Genomic DNA, 25,910 nt, shown 5'->3' on the forward strand with positions numbered 1-25,910 from the left:
TACCTGTTTTACATATACCATTCACTGTCAAAACACGTTCCATGATATGCTCAGTTTCAGTAAGGAGCAAAAAAAGGTTCCAAAAATGCCATCTTTCCCATTGTGAACGTAATTGAGGCAAAATCCTTGTCTTCTTTTCAGTGCCAACTGGACATGTTATCATTTCAGCAAGATCTACACAGACACCCTTATGTAACAAACCTTCCCTGGAAGAGTGACAGGTAGGTCTCATTACTACTAGATATCATTCATTTCCACATTTGCCTTTAAGTATGAAGACATTGCCAAATCCTTCGCTAAGATATAGGTGGTAATTTTTTCAAAACCGTCTCCTGCTTTCTAGTATCATAAAATAAGTTATTTTTTTAACTGAGTGTTCAAAAACTGGCAAAGGTGTCACACTAATTCAAACATTCATGTAATATCACACATGCTGAGGTTTAAGGTTTGGATCAGACTGTTTGCATAGTTATTTCTAGACTCACTTTTATACCATCCTACCAGAGTTTGCTTCACTGCCTGAAGATCCACTTCCTTAATACAAAGATGAGCTGTTATTTTTATCAACAACAAAATCATTATATTATTTTAAAATTAAACATCCTACTATGGAAATAGTTAATTTCCTTTATAGAGAGACAAACTCAATAAATGATACCTTAATTCCTGCATTTATCTATGATGTTGGTTTTTTAAAACAGCAGGTTTTTATTCAAGCCAGTAACAAGACCACAAAGGGAAGCTATTAAGTAATTATGCTGAGAAGGAAGGAATGTTCAGTACTTTCCTCTGCTTCCACTCTCACTAATGAGGAATATTGTGTTTCAGATAATTATTTAACCACAGAGATGAAGCAGCAAGAATCTGAGCCTCAACAGGAGAGAAAAGGCCAAAAATTAATAAGTGTGGCTTTCTCAAATTATGGATAACTTATTAAATCTGAGAAATAATACTTAAATAATAGGCCATTAGTGTCTAAGAGCTATTAGCAGTTATCTCTGAGCACCAACAGAAGGTGGCAGAAAAATGCAGATATAACTCTTCTCTTTAAATTAGGGATTAAGGAAGCAGCTAAGGAATGTACTGTCTATAACCTTTACTTCAATTCCTGTGAAAAAAGTAGTATGCACATCATACATAAGAAGAAAATTGGCACCAGCCCACATGATTTGTCAAAAATCAATCATGTCAAGCTATCAATCATGTCAGGCTAACTTAATATCCTTCAGTGACAGGATAACAAACCTTGGGAATGGTACCAAGTGTCATTTACCTTAACTTCACTAGTTCTCAGAAACAGTTAAATGAACTGCAAATTACCCAAGGAGCAAATAAGAAAGGAGAAAGCACAATGGCCTTTCACTATATATTGAAATGTGTGCAAAGTACAACGGGAATGCATTCTTGAAATGTAAATTCAACTTTGTGGTGAGTTTAAGGACCTTATAACATATTTCTCTCAATCATAAGGAAGAAAATTTACTTTACACATCAGAATAAAATACAAAAAAAAATTGCTTTAATAGCTTGAAAAAGGTGACTCAGTCAGTCTTAAAAGTAGACAAACGTTCCTACAAAGACCAGACAATTATTCTTAAGTAACATAGGAAGAGATGACTTCAGCGTTGGGCTAAGACCAGGTGACAACTAAGTCTCTGCGCTTTTATCTGAACTGTTTCTTATCACTCAGATTATTTCTTTATGTACTAGAAACATGAATATAACATCACCTCAAATGCCTACTTGATCTTTCTGTACTGAATTCGTATGTACATCTCTGAATTCCCCAAATACAATGAAAGTGTCTTCAAATACAAGGGAAGTATATTCCAGAATCACTCACTTATCTGAAACGTTTGTCCATCTCCAATGCTATCTATAGCATCACACAATCCTTGTATGCATACATAACTCACCTTTCCATGTGCCAGGCAAAAAATCTGGGGCTTCTACCACAAGAAAAAATATTTTTGACACATTAAAAATTCAAAAGGAAATGCTGGGGCAGAACCACATGTACCCAACTTATACTTCTCTCTAAACTCCAGTAGCAAATTTAGGACATATTCTCCTATCATCAGGAACAGATGCTCTTAGGAAGGTTGCTTGCTAAATTCTGTTTGCAATTTCAAAGGACCTTTCGGGTGTAGTCCTATCATATACCTCCACAGCACTGTGTCTCTCATTTTAAATCAAATCCATTTTATCACTCAGGCTGAATTATATAGCTCACCTCATTCACAGATCTATAAAAATACCATGACAGACATGACTGAATAAGGGAGCAGCTTTCCTTTCCATGCACAGCTCCACTGCGATCACAGGCACAGTGCAATTTAATACTTCCTAGACAGTCTCACCCTAAAAAAAACTTACATACCAATGGTGCAACAGAATTCACTTTGCAAAATCTCAGAACTATTATTAGTGAAACAGGATGACAGTAGCAAATATAACAAGTGGACAAAATAAAGGATAACACTACTTTGAAGCCATGGCCTTTCTTCACTAGAAATATTAGAAATAGGTTTCTCCAAAACACACAGCAACAAAATATTTCATTGTACTTTAGGATTACAATTACATCTCCACTTACATTGCATCAGCTGGGATAGCGCTCACGGAGAAGAGGAAAGAGGGCTTCCTCCTCCCTCCAAAAGTGAATATCAAGCATTTGTGGTGCCTCCTGCAGAGGAACGAGCAGGTGGCAACTCAATGCACTGACTTTTATCTGACAGGTGACCATTCTGCAAACCTTCACAAAAATTAAAGAGGGGAAGAGGGAGTAATCATTTTCCTCAGAAGAATGTATGAAAATTACTGTCAAATGATCATGCAAAGGAAGTTTGCCAGAACCAGCTACAGTAACAGGGGATATCAGCATACAGAATTCCCATGGCTGTGATCAAATTATAAAGAATAAAATTAGCCACAATATATCAAAAGGAACAGCACTTTATTTACTTTCCTTTGTTCTGCTTTCTTCCACTGAGAAAAATTATATTGTACCTTCTTTTACAAAAAGAAAGCCACAGGCAGTGATGGCCTGTGCATCTGCATAGATTTACAGCACAAGAGAGAACAATAAGAAAGTGTAGCTTCTTTTATCTCTTAACTTTGTGCAAGCCCTGACAGTCCTGCTGCTTGAAGCAGTCAAATCAGAGATTCGCACAAATAACACAAAGTCTGAGAAGGGGCTGTATCAGAAGCAAGAAGCATTCATTTTCTGTTGGCGAAACTTTTAGGGGTCTGGGGAAGCGGGGAAAGAAAAAAACCAATACAAGTGTCAGTATTTGGCTAGAGATCATGGCTCATTTTCTTCCTGTACTGAGAAATTCTCCAGAGCAGTTATTTCATGTCACCCAGTCTCTCATTCTTCTCCTGCAGCAACAGGAATTTATTCTACTTTCACCTTAGAGCATCTCTCAAACGTTCTATCAGAAGAACAAACGAAACAGCGCTGCAACAACTGGGGAAATGGGTGTTTTCTGTAGCTCAGTGCCTAGTTGTGCTATTTTATATCTTTTTGTCTTTCCAGCAGGTTCATTTTCTCTGGTCACCTTGCCTGTAAAAGTTCCAGGCTCCCTTACAAACTGAAGCCACAATATTCCAAGTGCAGTAATGACAAACTGCCAACTCTCCAATTCAGTGTGTTGACTCTGACTTCAAAAACCATCCCAGTAAATCACCATTAGGTGAAACAACAAGACCACAAAATTCATACCATCATTATAAACTGTAAGCCAGCTGTTTCTCTTTCTAAAGTGTCTTTAGTTTGATTTTATTTTTCCCTAAGTCATTATACAAATGCCATTACCAAAGACTTATCTCTTGCAAAGATGCTGGGACAATACCAAAACAGTCATAAAATCTAAACATATTTTATAATCAAATTAAACAATGCTAAACAAGACAAATTATTGTACTTAGCTTTATGCCCCGGGCTTTCTAAGATGATCTAAATCACAGTTCCCTTTCAACACACCCTATGCAATTGGACTAAAGCCTAGAAAAGATATAGTGTAGAGCTTTCTTACACCTTCTCATTTCTATTTTAAAATTTACTGCATGCTGGTCTAGATCTGCCATTCAGACAGTATCAAAACAACTACCAGTTAAGTTTCATTTCCCTTGATTTCCTACAAGAAGAAAACAGGTGTATTCTATGCATATATGGTTTATATTTTGATTCAAAAATGGTATGGGTTGTTTATACGTTGACATAACTTCCAGCAGGACTCACCAGGCACAAGAAACTTAGAGTGGGCATGCTGACAGTCAAGTTACTAAAATATGCAAAAGTAACACCATTAGATGGCTTAATTTCTTCTCCCTTAAAGCTGTTAATTTTTTGCTCAGCCTATAAGGTCTCTCTTTTTCTACAATCATGTTCATTGCATTCCAACACAATCAACATGATCCCCCAGGGAACAATGTACTGGACCTCAGTAATATTAAAGCCTCTATTTGCTCACTAACAAAATCTTCATTGTGTCCTCAAATTTTGATTTGAAACATTGAGTTTTAACAATTAAAATACTTTGAACCCAGTGAATCATAGAGCCTTGGACCAAAGCATTCCCTTGTCTTATTCCTAAATTCAGTATCTAGCCAGACCTGAACAAACATGAGATGTGGGACCACAAAAACCTTACAAAGATAAAAAATTCCAAATGCAAGGTGTTACACCTGGGTCAGGGCAAACCCAGATATGAGTACAGACTGGGAGAACTGACTGAGACCAGCCCCATGGAGCTTGGAGGACCCAGTGGATGACAAGCTGGACATTATCCAGCAATGTGAGCTCACAGGCCCCAATAACATCGTGAGCTGCATCAAAAGAGATGTGGCCAGTGGGTGAAATGATGATCCTCCCTTTCTTCTCTGCCCTCATGAAACTCCACCCCGAGTTCTGAATCCAAGTCTGGAGCCCTCAGCACATGAACCTGTTAGAGCAGGCCCAGAGGAGGAGGAACAAAAAGACAACTGGGGGGGCTGGACCATCTCTCCTTTGAAGACAGACTAAGAAACTGAGGTTGTCCAGCCTGGAGAAGACTCCAGGGAGAGCTCATTGCAGCCTTCCAGCAATTAAAGGAACATTATTTTTTAAAAAAAAGAGAGAAAGTGACATTTTACATGGGCAGATAGTGATAGAACAAGGGGAAATGGTTTTAAAGTGAAAGAGAAGACAGTAAGATTAGTTGTTAAGAAAAGATTTTCACTGTGAGGGTGGTGGGGCACTGAAACAGGCTGCCCAGAGAAGCTGCAGATTTCCTATCCCTGAAAATGGTCAAGGCTGGATGGTGAGCAGCCTGGTCTAGTGGAAGGTGTCCCTGCCCATGGTAAGCAGGGTGGAACTAGATCTTTAAGGTCCTTTCCAATCTAGGCCATTCTATGATATCTACCACACATTAGCTATCTTTCCTTTGGTTTTAATATTTTCTGTTCTTTACTTGTTATTCCACACAACTGTTCTTTCATGTTTTTTCTTATATGAAGATTAACTGTTAACCTAAAACCAAAAGTTCATTATAAATGCATGGAAAAAAAAATCAGTTGCTCTTCAGCCACACAGGATCATTCCACTGAAACACCCTTCTGATCACTGTTACCATCAGCAGATGTACCAACAACTACCTGTGTTCTCAAGTGAGTATCACCTTCTATGCCACAGGAACAGGTGAGCAGCTTTAGACAATCTCAACTGGTTGTCATTTTACCCAAGCAGGCAATAGGAGCTACTACCCTCGTCTTGCAGTCACTTACCAGCAATGTTAAAATAAAACCATGTTCCAAGTTCTAGCAACACGATTATCTTTGACACTTTTCCTTCCTTGAAATGACTTTAATCCATAGCGGGAAACTTTTTCCTGGTACTGTTAATCTATGAGGCTGCTTTAGACAACAAAAAGCACTCCTGAAGTGCAGAAAGCTAAGCTATACTTTAGACTGCTATTGAGTGATAGTTTAAACAAGAGGTTTTTCCAAGGGATAAAGTCTGCTGTAGTCCTTAGAACCTGATCACAGCTTCCAAAGATTCCTCCACAATCACAAAATGCATGGCCTAGTTTGGGCTTCTTTTGCACTCTTTTCCAATTAAAACAATTGTTGACACCACAATTAAAAGACAACCCAAATTTTCAGTGCTTTTTGAAAGAACATCCCTCATCTCCATTCTCCATTTGGTCACAACCAAACACTTGCAAAATAGTGATTAATAGTGCAAAATGTATATTCAGGTTCTGCTGGCAGAGTTACAGTTTCTCCTTATGGAGAAACACCTCTGCCACTGAAAAAAAGGAGAGGACATACACATGTTTTCAACTAAAACAAAACTGCTGTCCTCATCCCATGGAGTCCGAGATGCAATGATAAATTTCAAGATTTCAGGTAACAGTAAGACAAACTCAGATATCTGATAAAAAGGAAGTTTAGACAAAATTAGTAATAGTCAAAATTCTAGCCTAGTTTAAAAATTCTGGAATCTGCTTGTTTTCTAAATTTAAAAAATTGTAATGTAAATTACTAATCCTATATTAGTGCCTTATCACATCAGCTCGCTTAGAGACAGTACTCCTGGAAGGTCATGTCCAGATCCAAATTCTTCAACTGAACCTTCTTAATTATCACCATTATTTTAATTTAGAAGTACCTTTATTATAGAGGGAACAATGTTATAAGGGATGAAAGTCTTCCACAACTGGGCTAAATTATCTGCTTTCAGATAACAGCTGAATTGTTTAAGACTGTATTCTTCTTACTGAGAACTATGGAACAGAGTTAATTTATCATTACACTGCTGGGCTATATGAAGTGAAAGATAACAGCCTACAAATTGATATATAGCTATTTCACTGAAATAGCTGAGGGACTGCTTTTAACTCCTCATGCAAACACACAGCAAACAAGTGAAACATCATTGGCAGACTTCTCTCTTTGCTTTCTGGACCCAATTCCCCCCTCTTCTCAAAGAGGAAATTGTCATGCTTACAAATAAAGAAAAAAGTGGCAAAAAGAGATTTTGTGTAATCCGTTGCTTTTATTATGCTTCCATCCTTCTCAGAGGTACCCAAGAATGCCAAATATTGAGTAACTTTCATTTAAACTCTGAAATTTAAAATTCAATTTCAGTAACAGAAAGAGGAGAAAGACATTTGTTTCAAATGGCTTGCTGCATTGGAAACTTGCAGCAAAAGAATACTCCTCTTTGTAGCAAAAAATAACAGAGAGTAACCACCAAGAGATTTCCAGTATTTGATATGGAACATCCAAAATTGAATGTGAAGGGTAAATTATTATTTCAGGGTTAATAATGCATCCCCTCTTAAAAGAAAGAAAGAATAGGGAAGTAAAAATCATAGTACACAAATTGAGTCCAAAGACAGCAGGTGACAGAAAGCGGCGACCTCAGATGACTGTTCTAGGACCATATCCCAAAAGCCAGCACAATTAGCACTAATTGATCAGCAGTCTCAGCAGAAATGCCAAGAATTGAGCAAGCATTGAAAATCAAAGTCTCTACCTCTCCCCAGAAAGGATGCTTTCTCCAGGTCAGAAATCTGGAACACCAGTGCAGAGAAACCAGCATTTTCCCTATTACCACAACACTATGCTCATAAATACAGGGCTCATCAACAACTGAGGAGCATCTACAGATTCATAGAATCATTAAGATTGGAAAAGACCTCTAAAACCTTTAATTCCAATCATTCACTCAGCACTGTCAAGTCCAGCACGAACTCATGCCTCTACACAACCCATCTACACTTTTTTTTCAACACTTCCAGGAATTCTAATTCCACCACTTCTCTGGGAAGCTTATTCCAATGCCTGACCACCCTTTCAGCGAAGAATTTTTTCCTAATATCCAATCTAAACCTCCCCTAGCACAACTTCAGTTGAGTAGCATTTTACTTTGTTACTTCACTTGCAGTACCAACCATATTTACCATATACCATAAAGCACCAGTAAATATAATTAGTCTGTGACTATGGAGAATTGCTTTCTGTAGCACAACACAGGATAACAATTATCAAAAACACCACTGACATCTTCTACCCACATTCAATCACCCAACTACGCAGAGCTGAGCAAGTTACTTTTGCTTTGAAGTAAAATCCTTTGCAAAGTGTATCAAGAGTGCCCAGCATGAAAACATCACAGAGCAGCCAGAACACAACACAGGTCTGCAAGCAGTGGATATGAAATAGAAAACTCTCAGGGCAACTTTGGAACATGATGTCTCTTACAGTTTGTCTTGATTAAAAACAGAGGGGAAGGCAAAAAGGAGGCCAGAACTCTTCCAGAATCCCTGATGACTAACAGTGACAGGACATCTTCAAACAGCATTATTTTCCCAGCTACCTAGTGAGTCCAGCTTTTTAAAAAACCTCAAATGATCTGTCTGAAGAAGACAAGAAAAAACTGTTAGTTCTCTAGACACAAACTGGTGAAGCACTACGCTGTTCTAAGCAACTACTGCTTCACAACTTCATGAATTTGGGATGGGTAATTAAGCCCTAAGGGGAAGGGGTGGGGGGAAATTGCTTCCTGAAAAATAGCAGAAATCAAAAAACATTGTGGCAAAATACTATGGCAAGAGGTTCTCATATCAAATATTGATCCAGCTCCTGGGTACACATGTGAAGTTCATGGAAGTCAAGTTTCCCATTAATGCTACATTCATGCTTTAACAGAACTAACTACCTCATTTTTGCTGCAATAGCTAAATATTTTCAGCTTAAATATCATAGGTGCCTTTAAATAAATATAAGAGGATTCTAAGAGCATATATCCTGATATATTTCTCTCCTCTCTCCTTTCCTCCCTTCCACATTACTACAAAATGTTACTTTATAAAAGTGCTATATCCTACAACCTATCTTAACTTTTGTTAAGCTGCATTTTGTTTGCAAATAGGAAAGTGGTGCAGCACTTAAGAATACTGAAATTCTGAAGCTTTATGTCCTCTCCCGTTTTGTTTTTCCTTGTTATTTCACCTTAAATAAACCATTCTATTTCCAGAGAAGCCGCCTGATACATGGAGGACTAGAAAGCACAAGGGTTTACAATAATGTACCCATTTATGATACAGTTTTATTTGGCACTGATCCTAATGAGAAAAATGGCGAAACAAAGTGGTTTCATTTAGATCAGCCCCATCACTCAAGATGTGCAAAACCTGTCTTCTACTTTAGTTCTGAAAACATTATCTGAAAATGCAGAGGTGGGGGGAAGGTTAGATGATGAAGTTTTATGCTATATTAAAATGCCTTCTAATCATAGGCACATAATTCAGATATGCACCAAGTGCCTGACTGTACTGCATTACCACCACTGAGGTTAGACTACAGCAAAAGGATTTGCAAATGAGTACATGCTGTGGCTGTTCAGCAGACTCATAGCAGGTCCAGATTTACATCAAAATTCAGCAGAGAAGTAAGAATTTTTTCACATGGAGTAAAATCATGAAGCTCCTTTTCATAGGAAGTGAGGAACCCACAGCTGAAAGCTGCTGCACTATCATTTTGACTATTTTAGTCTTCACTTATAAGCTAATAGGGCACTAGCACAGAGAATCATAAAAAAATCACAAGTTGGAAGACCTCTGGAGGTCAAACCTCCTGCCAATTCCAAGAGCTAATTTCAAAGCTAGGTCTGCTGCTAAGGGCCTTATCCACTACAAGTGTTAATACTGCCAGAGATGGAAATATAACAGCCTCTTTTTTTGGGCAACCCACTCCAGTGTGCAGTTACACCTCCTGTGCAAAATTGTTGCCCTTACACCCAACTCTCTTGCTGCAGCTTATTCCCACTGCCTGTTTTCCTTCCACAGGCCCCCTCCAAGAAGAGCCTGCCTCCATCTTTTTTAGTAACAACTCACCAGGTATGCAGTGAGAGCAGCTGGAAATTCCTGGAGCCTTGTCTCTTCTTAAATGAAGTCAGCTCCCCTGCTGCTCTACTCCTGCATCATGTGCTCCAAGCACTGCACTCTCCCCAGACTCTATCTGTCAAACTGGGGGCCTGAAGCCAACCATGCTATTCCAGACATGACCTCATGAGTGCTAAGTAGAAAAACATACATACTTCTTCCTGGCTGGCTGCTATCCTTCTCACAATTGTACCAATGCATTGGGTTACTCCTTCTCAGGTGCAAGAACTGGTTTCGGGTTTTTGGGGGGCTTTTTTAAAAAAATTAATGGGGTTCCTGTCAGCCCATCCCTCCCCAAGGAAAGAGAATAAAACTGTTCCTCCACATTCTAGTATCATTCACAAATCTGCTGAGAGTGCACTTTGTTCCACTCTGGATTCATACCAATGCTAAACTGCACCACTCTCTGTTCCATCCTTTGAAGAACACAAATGGTCTGGACAGTTGTCTTCCCACCTTTTGGCTCATCTGTCTTGTCCATATCTCTGATTTGGCTGTGAGAGACTGCATCCAAAGTCTCTAAAATCATGACCAGGGAACAGAACAGTACTGCTTGCCCTAAACCCAAAGACACAGCAACAACTTTCTCTCAGAAAGAAAACAGCTTGGGCACCCTTCTCAAAATCCATGATGGCTCTTCACAATTACCATCTTGTCTTTTATGCTTGGAACTGCCTTACTGAAGTAAGCTATCGTATTGGAAAATGTTTATTTATGTTATTAAGGATTAAGGACACAGGAGTCCTTGGGGAAAGACACTTAGTAAGCTCCTAAGTCTCACTATCAAAAGGTCTTCCCAGCAAGTTTACCTACAAGTTTCTGTTTGAAATTCTGCTCGTTCTTCCACATTCCAACTCCAATCACAACCACAGTCCACACCTTTTTTCAATGTGTATGGGAGTTCTGAGGATCTCATATCTCTCTGACCTATCAAAACATGATAATGTCCCTCCAATATCCCACTTTTTACCAGATCCCTTCAGAAGTCCAAAGGAAATCAATCAGTAAATAACATGATAACAGTTAACAGTATCTTGCCTACAGACCAAAGTCCCTAATTGTGCTTGTCCATCAATGACAGAGTATATACAAAGGTGAACTTTGATACCAATGGAGAACTGAATTCTATTATAGTTGTTATATTTCCAACTGGAATTTAATTTCTTGTCCATATTGCTAGTTTTCATATGTTTTGACTCATTGGATAGTCATTTCCAACCTTCATTTACCTCCTAAACTCCTGAGAGGCTGATCATTAGATATTATTTAATACATCTTTTTCAAAATAGCCATTTTCCATTTTGTTTTTATCAGTTCACTTCTAGCCTCATTGTATTTTATTAGATAATAGTCATTATTATCAACAGCTCCCTTTAATTCTGGCCTCCTCCCTTCAATAAGGCTTTTTTGTAGATCTAAATCTAATTAGAATGTCCTTTATACAACTAGAACCATATCAAGCAGTCTGGACTTTCTCATCTAAAAAAAGAAACTGTCTGCATAATTTAGCAATGCTTTTGACGACACTGCTTCATTTTCCAATCAACAACCTGCTCAATACAGTAGCCTACTTCAGAACATGTTTCCAAAATTAACTTGCTCTTACTTCTGCTGTCCAATGAACATACTACATTGCTGCTCCTCCTCATCCACACTTAACTGTATTTGATACCTGAACATGTCAAGTGCCAATGATTTATTTTCTAAATCAACTCAAAGTCATGTAAACATTAAAGAACTTATTTCTTTGTTGAATTCATTGGAACCAGGATTAACTTACACATTTAGCACACACATCCTTCCAGGCTTTTTTTTTTGCCTGCCCCCATGATCTTGATTTTTTTTAAAAATTTCATAGGAACAGGGCCTTTGCTGCTACTTTCAAAATTCAACGTAATGTAAATGTCTTTTGAAATGCATCATCCGTATCAAGCAAAAAAATGTTTTGGGCTGACCCCAGCACTTGCCATACTTCTAACTTCCTGCAATTTTATGAATTAGCCATTAAAAACCCAGTATAAAATGAGAGGACTGCATTTTTAAAATTATGTATTTTTAAAAAAACCTCAGGAGACATGTTTCAGATGTGTTTCATAGCTGAGGAAGTCAGGAACTCACCTAGGTTAGCACATGAAGACTCATGTTGGATCAGGTTTGAGACTTGAGTATTTTATATGAAGAGAGTTTAATATTTATTTATTTTTAACGCAGGTTCCCCTCAAGAATTTATTTAAAAAGTGAGAGATAAAAAGGTGGAAAAACCCTCTCTGCAACTAGGTATGTTCCTCAGCCTGCTTTCCAGTGGATGAATGCTCCAGTCCCTGAATGCTAGCAGTGTGTTTCAAAAATACCACAGTTAAATTCCACAAGCAGGATACATATTTCAAGGTAATCATTTAGCTGTCTGCCAGAGATGCACTATTCTTTACCTTCCATCAGGGAAGTTAAAGTTTCACAATTCTCTACTTCATTTTTATAAGTAATGTTGTAGCTCTGGTCTCTCAGAAAAGATCTATCAATTTGTATCTTAAAATTACTATTTCTGTTATAAGCTCATTCTAGTCTGAGCTAGTTGGATATAACTAATAAAATATTTTCTTTAAGAAACTAGCACATTAGCAAGAACACAGAGCAGATGACAGCCCATACAACAGTTTTCTGATTGTTCATTATCAGCATCAAAGCCTTACACTAGCGTTTTGAAACAAAGATGCTAACAACAATAAAGCAAAACTTATTACATAGTGACAACACAATGCCAAGTGCAGACATTTTGCCCTGGTATGCCACCAATTTCAAGGTAAAAGACTCAAAGAGCAACAAGTGAAAAGGTCTATCTGGCAAAAGGCACCTTAGTATGAAGAAATTTGTGAAAGAAAAAGTTGAAACAGAAGAAATATCCTAAACTTGGTTTTTGTGGTTAAACTTTGATTTCATGGTTTTCAGCCATGCTGTAGTATGTCAACAAAGAATTTTTGGTTTTGCTACAAAGAAATTTTCAAAATGTGGACTATAAATGCTGATTGCTACTTTCATGTCAGGCTGTCAAAAGAAACAATCATGACATTTTCCCAGTACAGTTAAATAATAAAGCCTTACTTCTTCCGTCATAAACAGTGCAGTTTAAAACAAACACTAAACTTCAAGAATTTGTCTTAAATATTTTATTGGCCCCCTGTTACACTTCAGAGGAGAATTCATATGAAATATTTAGATGTAGTTCATGAAGCATCTACCCTGGATACAATGCAATAATTCATACACTATAGTAAATAGCTCCTCTTCTGCAGATCTGAACGATACCAGTGTATCCACAGAGCGCACAGGACATGTACAAACATCTGACATTCTAAAGACAGCAGTATACAGGGCACTGCAAGAAATCCTTCCTGACATACTGTCATAGTTGCTTTTAGTAATTTCCATACATTTTCTCATCTACGTATTAACATTTCCATCACCAGACTTCCATCTATCATTGCCTTACATTGACACCTGCTGGAAGTGACTGGGATCGTAAACCTTTTTTTTTTTCCCCTCCTCAATTAGTGTCTGATTTAATTCTACAAGAAGACAAACAATTCTACCTTCAGTAAACTAAGCACAGACATCTGAAAAACTAAGCCACGTGAGTTTTTAACAAGCAAAAAACCATACACTGTGTAATTTTAAGCAATGTGTAATTCCCAGTGCAATTACTGCATGGGTTCTCAATCAGAATATGTATTTTAATAACAGCCTTTTAGAAGATTTTTTTCACTACCCCTTGGGTAGAATTAAATTCAACAAATTAAGTATGCAACAATTTACTGGGCTCTCAGGCTAATTAGCAAATAATTATTACTGTAAGAATCACTAAACAGTGGCTTGACAAACATTTTACAAACAAGTTTATACAAAAAAATGTGACTAAATAGGCAATTGTAACCCAATCTTTACATTACTCAAAAAATCTGCATTATTCACAAATGCAAACAGGCTGTTTAATGACAACTGATAGACAAGAATTGAGGAATGTTTGTTGAAACAGCTTGTATGTACACAAACTACTGTCTCTCATTCTTCATAATGAAGATGCATCTATTGTACAGCTTGGTAAACTGAAGTACGCCAAAACTGCCATTGGAAGGAAATGTTTTTTCCCATATGCCAGAACTTCATCTACAAGCTTCACTGTTATGAACAGTGAACGATACTTTTTCCTTACTTTCAAACCCTACTCTAAGGATGGGATCTCTCTCACTTGATGTAATTTTTTAATTCCTCACAACAGAAAACACATTTCAGATTAAAGCAGGCAGGATGAGTTAAGGTGGCCTTGCTTTATCATCAGAACAAGACTTTGGTTCTCACACACTTTGTATGCAAAACACAAACATATTTTCATCAAAAACACAGACACTTTTTAAAGTATCATAAGCAGCAAGAAGAGAAAAACCATTTCAAAGGCACCCAAATAGAATTTCTGTAATGTTATGTCCATATATACAGCTATCGAATTTAATAATTTTGCAAAGTTTCAAGACAGAATCCTTACATTAAAAGTTCAATAATATTAGCAGAGTATGACCACCTCACAGAGGCATCAACACTGCAGCATTAACTCATGGATTTTACAGATCAGTTAGAAGTTTATTAATTTTATTTACTTATTTTAATCTGCTGAGTGATCAAACTACTTTTAAAAGTGAATTTTACTAGGTATCCTAGATCATCACCATAGTATTAAGGTTCAGAACTTCTGAGTCTGTGAAAAAATCAAAATGTAAACACCATCTCTGGAAATAGAAACAACCAGCCACCAAAACAGGTGCGATCAAAAACAGTAAAAACTGGTAGCCTATGTCAACATGCTTTTTCTCCAACTTTTCATTTTTTTTTTTTAACTTAAAGAGCTCAGTCAGTGAAGGCAGAAATTAATGGCTGCGTATTAAGTCTGCTGAACTCATTCCTAATTAAAAGTTTCATAAAGCTCAAAAGAAAAATAACACTGGGCATAGAAAAACAGTTATTCTACATAGTGGGTAGACAGGAGTTAAAGAATCATATTTACCAAGAAGCAACTAACTCCCTGGGTAAAGAACTGGTAGTATTTTACCAAAAAAAAAAAAAAAAAAAAAAAATAAAAATTTAAAAAATCAATCACTGAACACAGTTTCCTTCCAGACACCTAAATGGTGGGCAAGAGAGCACTTTTGTAAAAAAAATGTATCACTCTGACAAGGACAGGGTTGTTTTGTTTTGGTGATTTTTTTGTATTGAATTATTTAACAAAACACACATGGAGAGGCTTAAAAACACTAGATAGCCTAGATGATTTCGACACTCATCTCATGTTCACTTTCTTTTCTTTTTATCTCAGAAAGACAACAGAGTTAGCAATACACACATTCGACATTTAGGGCTTACATCTCTTACCTTACAAAGCTTCTGGTAACGGGGAGAAGAAACTGCCATCCTCTGTAAACGATGCAACAACACCACAACTTTCTGAAGAGAGGTTCTCACCACAGCCATCATTTTAAGTTTGCCACACTTCTGAAGATACCTCAGAATTTGCATTATAAATGAAGAGCAACTATCATTTCCTCCCGGTCACTGGACAATGATTTGCCAGCTTTCTGAGCATGCTCTCTTCCAGGACTGCTTTTGCAAGCTACAGGCTTTATACGTTTCAAAGGCAAAGAAGATTGATATAGCATAAGTTTTTCTCCCAAAATAACCTTACAAAACAAATGCAAAAAAATAACAGCCTTCACAGATTCTTCTAATCGGTACTGCTCAGCTCTGCTTTTGCAGAGGGCAAATGAAGTTGAGCAGTCGATCGTCTGCCACTGTTCAGGAGTGCACTAAATAGCCAGAAAAAGGTTATTAATTTCAGCCTGAAAGCTTCAGGAACAAAAAAAGAATTCCTTCAGGAAGACGGCTCCAGTGTATCACAACAGTTGTTCTTCCCTAGTAGCTGCTTTCTATCGGCAGGCTGAGTGTTTGCTCCCTCACTCTGGGAAAGGATGCTCTCGTTCTCAGACTGAACGCAGCTCTGGCAGAGCTGTAGAGTGAGTGAATAACAGATTGTGTTATAAATCTTGAGAGAGGAGCACAGGGATACCGGCCCTAATTATATCAGCCATACGTTAAAGCCTAATAAATCACATAGGCGTTTCTCAAAACTAGATTACCCAACACAAAAGGGAAAACTGCAGGGGGTAAACCTCTTTCTCTAAAAAAGTCTCATACAGCTAATTTAGTCAAAAGGGATCTCAAAGGATTCTCACTTGCACCAGAAAGCAGGAATGTTTTTCACAAGCCATTTCCAATTAAATATTTTCTGGAATGACTTTAGACAAGAAAAAATATAGGGTTTTGAAAAAGTAAAAGCATACAGTTGCATCATCAACCTCTTCTCTAAGTCACCCTTGATTCCAAAGAGCTAACATAATTTTAATGTATTTCCCATGACAAAGTAGAATTATTTAAGCCATCTAAGGATGACAGTAGGATGATCAAGAGCATGGAAGTGTGTTGCTACCAGCAAGGCACTCTCAATGCAACACACCCCTAGGTGTGGCAAAACTGCAGCATAAGCAGAGCCAGCTACTCATTGCTTCCAAAAGTGCTTTGATGAATCTACTTAAACCTCTATCAGAGGGGCTTGTTGCAGCAAAGGTTCAGGGAGGCCTGAACATAGTAGATGGAGCACTGATCATATGATCTAAAGTGCATATTTCCACATGAAAAAGTACCTACATGCTTCAAGCACATCAATCAGCACAGTATGTAGGCAACAGCTATCCTGACATGTTGGTATGATCCAAAATAATGCATAGCTTAGATATCAGTGCATATACACTGCTTTGCCTCTTCTAAGGCATTTCCTCTGAAAGAGATTAATGCAAGATTCAGGCTCTTCATACAGGACATTTAAAAACTCATCCAATTCTGTGAAGACAACCTTTTCATCTTTCTTTTTAAGACTGAATCAGTGTTTCTACCACTCCTCACATGAACTTCATTTCCCTGTACTCTGATTTCTTCTTGATCTATCTGCAACAATAACATTTTGAGTAAACAGATATACAGATTTCACCCTGTATATAGAAATTTTACCATCTGTATTCACCTTGCCAAACACAGTGTCTTTCTCATCTTCACCACTTACTTGAACTGTTCCTCTGCATACCATTGCTCCTGTCTTACATCCATTCCCACCAGAAGTCTGCTTCTTTAACCTTCCAGATGGAGCCCATCATGATTAGCTGACATGCTCTTACCAAATATCTTTTAAGGAAATCTATGAATGAGCAGAACTCTGGAACCATGGAAGCATTCAGAAATGACTGTGCACAAGCTCACACCTCTTCTGTGTAAGAGAGACCCCACAGCCCACACCCTCCTTTACTTCAATTCTGCTTTTTATCTTCCCAGATCTTTCAATCTACAAGTTTGAACCATGCAGTCAGACAAATAGCTGGCCACTACTTATGGTAACTTTTTTATGACACAACAAAATAATTGAATTAATTTGAACACCTTCACATCTGTAGGCACAGGACTTCACATATATTGCACTACTTCTTACTATTTCCTAGCTAATTTTTTCAAATTAGGTTTTAATCTCTTCCAAGTCACTGCTAAACATTTTTCAACACAGACTGTAGCATTTTGGCTCTAACCTGAATGGAAAGTCTTCTACAACATCTAGACACTGGGAGAATTAATTGAACTGACTAATGATATAATTGTGGATTTCTCCTTTTCAAAAAGACATTGATACCACACTCAAAGTCTGCATTATTTGCGCAGTACTGTTGCTGGCCTCAGGTATCACAATGAAAGACAAAAGAAGGCTTCAGAGCTCAGATCACCGATTCCACTGCAGAGTGACTTGTGCTGCAGCCAAACAAGTTAGACCCAAAATGCAATGGAGGATAGTCCTCCCATCCATGCACGGATGCCAGTTTAACAGATGATTCTAATTTGACAATGCATGACACGTAACAACAGCAATAACAACAAATTCATCATGTTTTGTCTAGGTTCAGGTGTTCTCACCTGAATTTATCACACCTTAAACTCATAGTAAGTTATAGTTAATGCACAGGCCTTGGGGACAGAGGCATCTTCAGGCAGAAGAGAGAAGGTTTTAATCTCTGCATTTTTCTTAAAACCATTTAACTACTAACCTTAAAACCAATTCTTCTTTACATATTCAACAATGCACCAAGAAAACAACACTTATTTTATACCACATAATTGGGGAAGAAGAGGAAATGATCTTTGTTAAATCAGATAATAAGCTTAAGAACTTGCAAGAGAGTGGGCTTGATCTCTTGAGGTACAGCAAGGTGTTAGAGCTTCATTTTGTCTTCAGAAGTGCAACAAATTTGAAAACAAACAGTGATTTTGGAGTGTTTTCCAGTGTCATAATATGAATGACATTATATATCATCTCAATTTACATTTAAAGTAAGACTGTAAGATGATAGGGGACAAAGTTCATTCTAGAGTACTATTACAGTCTTTGACATGCTCTATCTCACTTCTTAGGGTAGCCAAAAAAAGGCTTCCAGTATTATGTAAGGTCATGGATGAGTTAAGTGATGATACTTAATATTTATCATGCAGAGTGTGTAGAAGCACAGCTTCAGAAAGAGATGGACAATATCAGGTACTGGGATGCTGAACCAGGGGAGGCCATGTCCCAGCACCTCCACTTGCCTTTTCAGTTGTTACAAGACAGGACAACATGCACAGTCAGGAGCTGGTTATAGACCTTCTCTCACAGCAGGCAGTCTTGCCCAACAGTTTTCCCCTCACACAGCACAACTCAGGCAATTTTAATCAGATTGCAGCACAACAAAGAATGGCAAACCACCTTCCACACTCACAGGGCTTCACAGCCACACTGAGCCAACAAACAAACTGTGAAATAACAGCTGTATCTTGGTGTGATGGACTACACAGAATGCAAGATAATGCAGAAATAAGTATTTACACACAGCACTGCCTTCTGTTGTTAGCTGCCTGTGCCCTGTTGTAGCTCTTCCACCTCCACTACGTTACAGTAGTTGGGAGTGGTGCCAATAGAAAGCATAACATTAAGTTCTAGGGTCACCACTACAGACTAGTCTCAGCATTTCACAAAAAGCCACGTCTCTAGATGTAACTGACTAGAATCATTTGAACATTGGTGAGTGACATGCCATCTTCAACAGATAGAAGCTTTCACAAAATATTGTGCTTTTCATTATGGTTAGAAGAATAGCTTGCTATCAGATACTTTTAACAGTCTTGTTTCATTTCAATTCAGCATAGATATGTTCAGATTAAGAGCACTACTAAAAGCAAACTCTTTTTTTCATTATAAACTGCTCAAACCCACTTAGATCACAGATGACATTAACTCAAACACAGAGTGCAGGATTTAATAAGTAGAGTCAGTTAAATTCCTCAGTCATTTCTAAGTTTTCCACTCTGCAGCCTGAACAAGAAGGAAGGCCAGCTAGGGAGCTGCTGGGCAGTAGGAGAGGGAGAAGAGGTAATCCAAGCACAACTTTTTGGGTTGGTGAAAAAGCAGAAGGAAGGTTGCAGACAGAAATAGAAGAGTGCAGCCCAGGAGGGCTTTACTTAGAGGGAAGTAGATTAAATTGTTTGGTTGGACAATCACACGACATGACTTGGTTTAATGAAGCGTACACTTCCAGAATGCAGTCACCCTCCAAGGACATTTAAGAGCTCTCAGTGCCACAGACATACACAAAAATATGTACTTCAAACCTTAGGAAGACAAATCTGCTTCCTTCATACACCTGACTTCTAAAGCACTGTTTTAGGAAACACTTTTTAATAGGCTACAGCTCTCCCCAGACAAGTAGACAGCTTTTCTTTATAACATTTGTCATTGAGAGAAAACCTGAATGACAGCAATATTATTTAGTTTCTCACCTGCATTTGCTTTCTGAGTTCCCTTACGCAGACAGTGTCCTGAGCAGTGTTCTCACGCTCCGATGCATCTGCCAGAACATTAACTGTGGTCTCTGCCTCTTGAAGCCACTTGAGGAAGCTCTCCAGATCCTTGTGTGAGGCCTGGACTGTCTTCATCTCTGTCTCCAAGAAATTCTGCCTATCAACAGCTCTGAAAACAAGACAAGTGTCAGAATATTCCCCCATAACATACAGCATTATGTACACAATAATGAAACTACTAAAAGGAAATCTGAAAGGCACCTCTAGTAGATACCTATACATCTTGTTATACAGCTTCTTTTATCATTATTTATATCACTGTTTTTAGTGTACCAATAGCTACCACACATTACTGGTTATATATTTGACAAACCTTTTAAAGAAGGTTATGCAGTAAAAAACTCAGTTATTAAATAAAACCTTAGATTTTCCTTTTAGAATGTTACCATCATCAACTTATGCTACCCCAAATGGTACAAGTGTTACTTCCATGTGTGAAAAATGGGCTTTTCCCCATGAACAGAAACCACATGGAGTAGAAGCACTGAGTGCTTGGGGTATTTTTGTTCCTCTTTTACAATGAGCAGAAACGCTGCCATAAATTCTTAAGAGTTAAAGTGCAAAGGGATGAAAAGTCAGATACCTAGTTCTCTCTGCTAGAAGACTAGACTTTTGACACTATCACTCAAGCAAACAGAATAGTACACTGCCATCATAACAATCAAGCAATGCTCAACAAACTTAAACCTAAAAAAAGACTGGCAGAATATGGTCCAAATTTTCAATCATCCAAAAGATTTACAATTGATGTAAACACTAAAGTTTATGTCTGTAAGGGGATTTTTTTTTCATGCAATAACAAAATAATCTGAACATTTTAAGTTATCAGCAACTTCAGATGATTTCCTAGGAAAAAAATCACCACAGTACTGTCTCCTAATGACTGAAATGAAACTCAGATGAGAAACTATTATAGCCAGCAATTTTAAAAGCTCTGATTAGCAACATTAATAAAGCATGACAAACTAAATTTCATCCATTTGAGGCTACTATTCCGCAGCATTCTTTCTCCCAAAATCAGGACAAAAGAAACAAGCCGTTCCACACCAGCACACTGTAGAGAAATCTCTAACAGAATTAACAGCTAGAATGCTTCTGCTGAATAAGTAGAAAGTTCAATTTTATTTTCACATCAAGCACTAGCTATATTGTAAGATTTTAGGTGTAAAGTGATATTCAATTTAAAGACAGACAAGGCCAAAACACTCAGTATTTGGTATTTCCACATTTCTCCAGACAGGCACAAACTTGTTTCTCCTGCATCCTCCAATCTACTTCTTTCTTTCCTCCTCATCATGCTGTGGCAAAGTACTGCTCAGCAGTATGAAGGAATAACTATGTTTGGAATTGCAAATTTCAGAACTAGTTAAAATATTCCTTTTAGAAAAGAAGTAGTGGGTGTTCAGTACCATTCAGGAAGACATTTCAAAGCAGGTACCCTGGTTTACTAACACATCACATGAGACACATAGAAGTAAAAGCTGTGTGCTTTCAAGGACTGTGAGAAAATCTCATGCAACACCAATTCTGCCAGGCTCACATTCTTAAGTTTTATCATAATCAACCGAATTTTTTAGAGACAATTCACACAAAGACAGCGTTGCAACCCCTACTTCAGGGGCTTAGATCTTACATCACTTGCTAATAACTGCTTTATCCAAAATAACATTGTGCTTGTCCAAGTTTTGGCTACTAGTAAATGACTAGGAGAGCTAGAAGCATTCATTCTTGATTCTCACTTGCAGCTAGACTGCTTCATCTGGTCTTGAGAAAAAAGTAGCATGCTAGTGATAACAAGTAGTTAGATAGATATTGTGCAGAAAAGATAATAAGCACCAGCTAAAAAATTAGAGCACACCAAGGAACTTTGAGAAAACTGTGAAGTAAAAGCAGTTATGAGCTGTAACTTCAAAACCCTCTCCCTCTGCAGGGATTTTCTTCCCTAGCAGGGGATTAAGGCCAAAGGTGGAAGAACAGGAGTGACAGCAGGAAGAACAGACTAGTAATAAAGGTGACCTTCAAAGAAAAAGAACGGTCCCAAAGGATGAAACACTAAGTGACCCAGATCTCTAAGTCTAAGTACTGATGTATTAGATAGGAATCGAGACAATCTGGACTTTGAAGTTAACAACATTCATTGAAGAATATTGTCTTCATCCTAAAGTTTTAATTTCTCAAGCTTTCGGCTTGGTTCAGCTTCAAGAAAAGAATGAAATCCTATTTACTGATCCACTGCTCCCATATATTTGAATTAAAGCTGCCAAACAATCTTGTCACTAAATACATACAAATTTACAACTAATATTCTAAGATTACATGGGTGTTTTTAAAGAGGACATGTATAGCAGTAGTGAGCAACACTTTTAGAGAGCAGATAGAAATACTTTCCTCCCCTGCTGGTAAAGACCTCAAACATAAATTAGAAAATGGAGAATTCTGTACTGCAGATTAAAAACTATCCCATGCTATGAAAACATAACTCAGATTTTCAAATAATTCTGACACAATTAGAGCAGCCTCAAAAGACACAGAATCTGTACATCTTCCAGACTGCAAGAACTAAGCATGAGGAGAAGCTGGAGAATTATTTTCAAATACAGCTAACTTAATACAGCAATAGTAAAGAAAGTCTACCCAAATTCTATTGGTAAACACACGCCCAAGCAAAAAAAATTGCTATTCTATTATTTAAGTTTTCATGGCTGTTTCAGCTTTCTGTTCCACCCAATTATTTTTTCAGATTTATACTAAAAATCTGCAATGCATAAATACGTGTGCGTGATCAAAAGAAATTCATAAACTAACATCTGAAACAGTATAGAAAGCAACTGTAATCCATTACCAAGGCAGCAAAAACACATGGAATGACTATAGTTTCACCCTAAAGTATAAAAATAGAACATAAATAGCCACTGGGCAAAGTATCCAATTTACACAATGTCAAGCTGGGGAGTTTCAATCTCTTAATGCTAGCAGTTTTAAAATAAGCACCTGCTCTTTACATGCCATGGCTACAGTATTACTGGTAGTGCTCTTATGGTGACCAAGACCACAGTCCTTCCAGGTGATGTTACTAAAAACCCTTTCCACAACCTCCAAGTAGGGCAGCAAACTGGTATTTTAAAGCATTATGCTATAAATACATATTTATTCTTATAGAAGACATAGGACTACATGTCCAATATGTAATAAGACCCATATGTCCCAACATCTGTCACAAAAAGTGAGCCTCATCACTGGTATTTCTATTTCTTGCATTTAAGGCAAGTATAAAAATCTTCAACCTGTTGAAAAGGTGCTTTTGTTGCTCATTCTCTCCCCTTTTAATTCAACCATGCTGCTCAGATGGGGTTACACTGAGCAGCTCCACACTGGCTACTCATTGGCTTTCAGAGCTGTCCTTCTCATTCTGCCACTAGTTAACAAAGCAGATATTCACCTTCCTTAGGCTGCAGACTTCAAACAGTAGCTCCAGTGATAATTAAGGAGCTTCAGTTATACACAACAAAATGCAGTAGCTTATTATTGTAGACTTTAAGCAGATTCAAAACTAATTAGAGGCTCCCAGGCAGGAGCTCTTCTTTCTGGTCACCTTCTCTGAGTAGTGGGCAGTTTTATGCCAGTTCTCTAGCCATAACACTGCAAAGTCTGAATGTGAATGAGACTACTACAGAGTTCTAGTCTACTGTCAATGCTAATCCAACAAGTAGCTGCTTCCCTTCATCCTCTAATTAACTAGGAAGCAAGCTGCCACATCCAAAGCTCAAAATAACAGAAGAACTATTTTCCTCCAAGGAATGATAAGATGACATTCTACTCTGCTTCCTGAGAATAGTCCTGCTAAGAAGGACTTTGGGGTGCCGGTGGGTGAGAGGCTGGACGTGACCCAGTAACATGTGCTTGCAACACAGAAAGCCAATCGTGTCCTGGGCTGCATCCAAAGCAGCAGGGACAGCAAGGCAAAGGAGGCGATTCTGCACCTCTCCTACACACTGGTGAGACCTCACCTGGAGTGCTGCATCCACCTCTGGGGCCCCAACATAAGAATGATGTTGAAGCAGGTCCAGAGGAGAACCACTAAAGTATTCAGAGGGCTGGAGCATCTCTCCTATGAGGCAAGACTGAGAGAGTCAGAGTCGTTCAGCCTGGAGAAGCAAAGGCTCCCAGGGGACCTTATAGCAACCTTGCAGAGCATGCAGGGGGCCCACATGAAACACGGAGGGACTTTTTGCAAGGGCATAAAAGGACAGGACAAGAATAATGGCTCTAAACTGAAAGAGGGCATAGTTAGATTAGTGATTAGGAAAAAATTCTTCACTATGGAGTGTGGTGAAGCACTGGAACAGGAGAAGCTGTGAATGACCCATCCCTGGAAACGTCCAAAGTCAGACTGAATGGGGCTTTGAGCAATCTGATCTAGTGGTCTGCCCATGGCAGGAGGGTTTGAACTGGATGATCTCTAAGGCCCCTTCCAATTCAAACCATTCTATAATTCCACGATTTCTATAAGGCTCTCCTCCTCAAGAGATATCTCCTTAAGCTTTACTAAGTAGGCTTTTCATTCCTTTAACTGACATCCCACTCCAAAAGCAGCTGCTTCTTCCATATGCACATATATACATATAGACTTTAGTTGTCATCTTCCCCACTCCCACATAAAGAGGATCAATTTTGTCTTCTCTCCCTCTTAACCACAATGCATATGGACTTTAAGATTTCAGAGTCAGACACTATCCTAAATGTTAATTGTCTATCAATACCAAATACTCAAAAGCATTTCTGCAGAAATTAGATTACCCTACGATTACCCTAAGATTCTGCATAGGAAAATACCACATTTTCATTAAGACATATCTGCAGATACATCTTAAATAGAGGATGAATAGAAAGAAGTTTCAATTAAGCCTCAGTTCCTACAGCACAAGTATTTTCTAGATGGGAGGACTGGAAGAATTGCACTCGAGAGCTCAAAGCACAGCCCCAATCAGGGGAAATTTCCATTAGATTAAAGGCCATAAGGAATTAATGCATGGGAAGAAGAAGCTGAACACTTACAGCCTTATGAAAAGGAAGGACAATAACAAACTACAAATACATAAATTGTACCAGCAATAAAGAATAAGAGAGGAACTTTCAAATACACTTAGAGCATAATAGCCACAGGAAGACCAGAAACCAAACATGAAAAGTCCCTTCATTTTCTGCTTAAAATTGAGAAGACATACAGAAGCTTTCCATTGTGAACTGTGGGAATTTTCAATCCTCAAAAAAGCTTGATTGCAATTGACTAATTATCCCCAGAAGCCCTAAATGCTGAACTAAGGCACACACAGAAGAGACTACAGTACACATGTATACAGAGAATACAAGTCTAAGATACCAGCTGCTACAGATAGAGTAAAACCTTGCAATTACCTTTGGTTCAGATTAACCCAGCAAGTGTTCATTTGGTCAGTAGTTTCCTTCACTTTCCTTGAGTCATCATCACGATACTCTCGAAGTAGTTTATTAGAAAGATCATTGAATGCTGCTACTGTGATGTCACCTCTGTGCAAATCCTGTACTAACAGCTAAAAAGCAATGCCAAATGAGACAGATTAAAATCAGACTATTTCTCATATTATGCATTTTATCACATATTATAAACCCCTCATTTTTTCCTCTTTTCTAAAAAGCAAAATATGCACATTTTTCATCAAGGAGTAAAATCTTCAAGAGAAAAATCTACAGATATTAAGTGTCCTGATAATGAACTAATCAAAACAGAAATAAGTGAGAAAAAGTTGTATTTGCCAGAACCACCAAAGGTTAGAGAAATCCTCTTTTATAGTCTACTGGCAACAGAAATAAAAACACTTTTGTATTTTGAGTAGCATGAATAAGTTTGAATTATTATAATAGCAATATAAGCAGCATCTAAAAGAAGCGTAAATGAAATATGAATTTTATTTC

At 37.9% G+C, this 25,910-nt stretch overlaps 1 protein-coding gene across 5 annotated transcripts in view; it reads right to left on the minus strand.

Moving 5' to 3' along the window:
• Positions 1-25,910, minus strand: part of UTRN (utrophin) — a 344,257-nt gene that overhangs the window by 167,851 nt on the left and 150,496 nt on the right. For all 5 annotated transcript variants that reach the window (XM_014879021.2, XM_014879020.2, XM_014879022.2 and 2 more), the window contains 2 exons: positions 25,374-25,528; positions 19,878-20,067 (listed from right to left, as the gene is read on the minus strand). In XM_014879021.2, the coding sequence (XP_014734507.1) occupies positions 19,878-20,067; positions 25,374-25,528 (345 nt within the window). The remainder of the gene's footprint in view (positions 1-19,877; positions 20,068-25,373; positions 25,529-25,910) is intronic.

Source organism: Sturnus vulgaris, chromosome 3 (genome assembly GCF_052056855.1).
Source record: "Sturnus vulgaris isolate bStuVul1 chromosome 3, bStuVul1.hap1, whole genome shotgun sequence".
Classification (NCBI taxonomy): Eukaryota; Metazoa; Chordata; class Aves; order Passeriformes; family Sturnidae; genus Sturnus; species Sturnus vulgaris.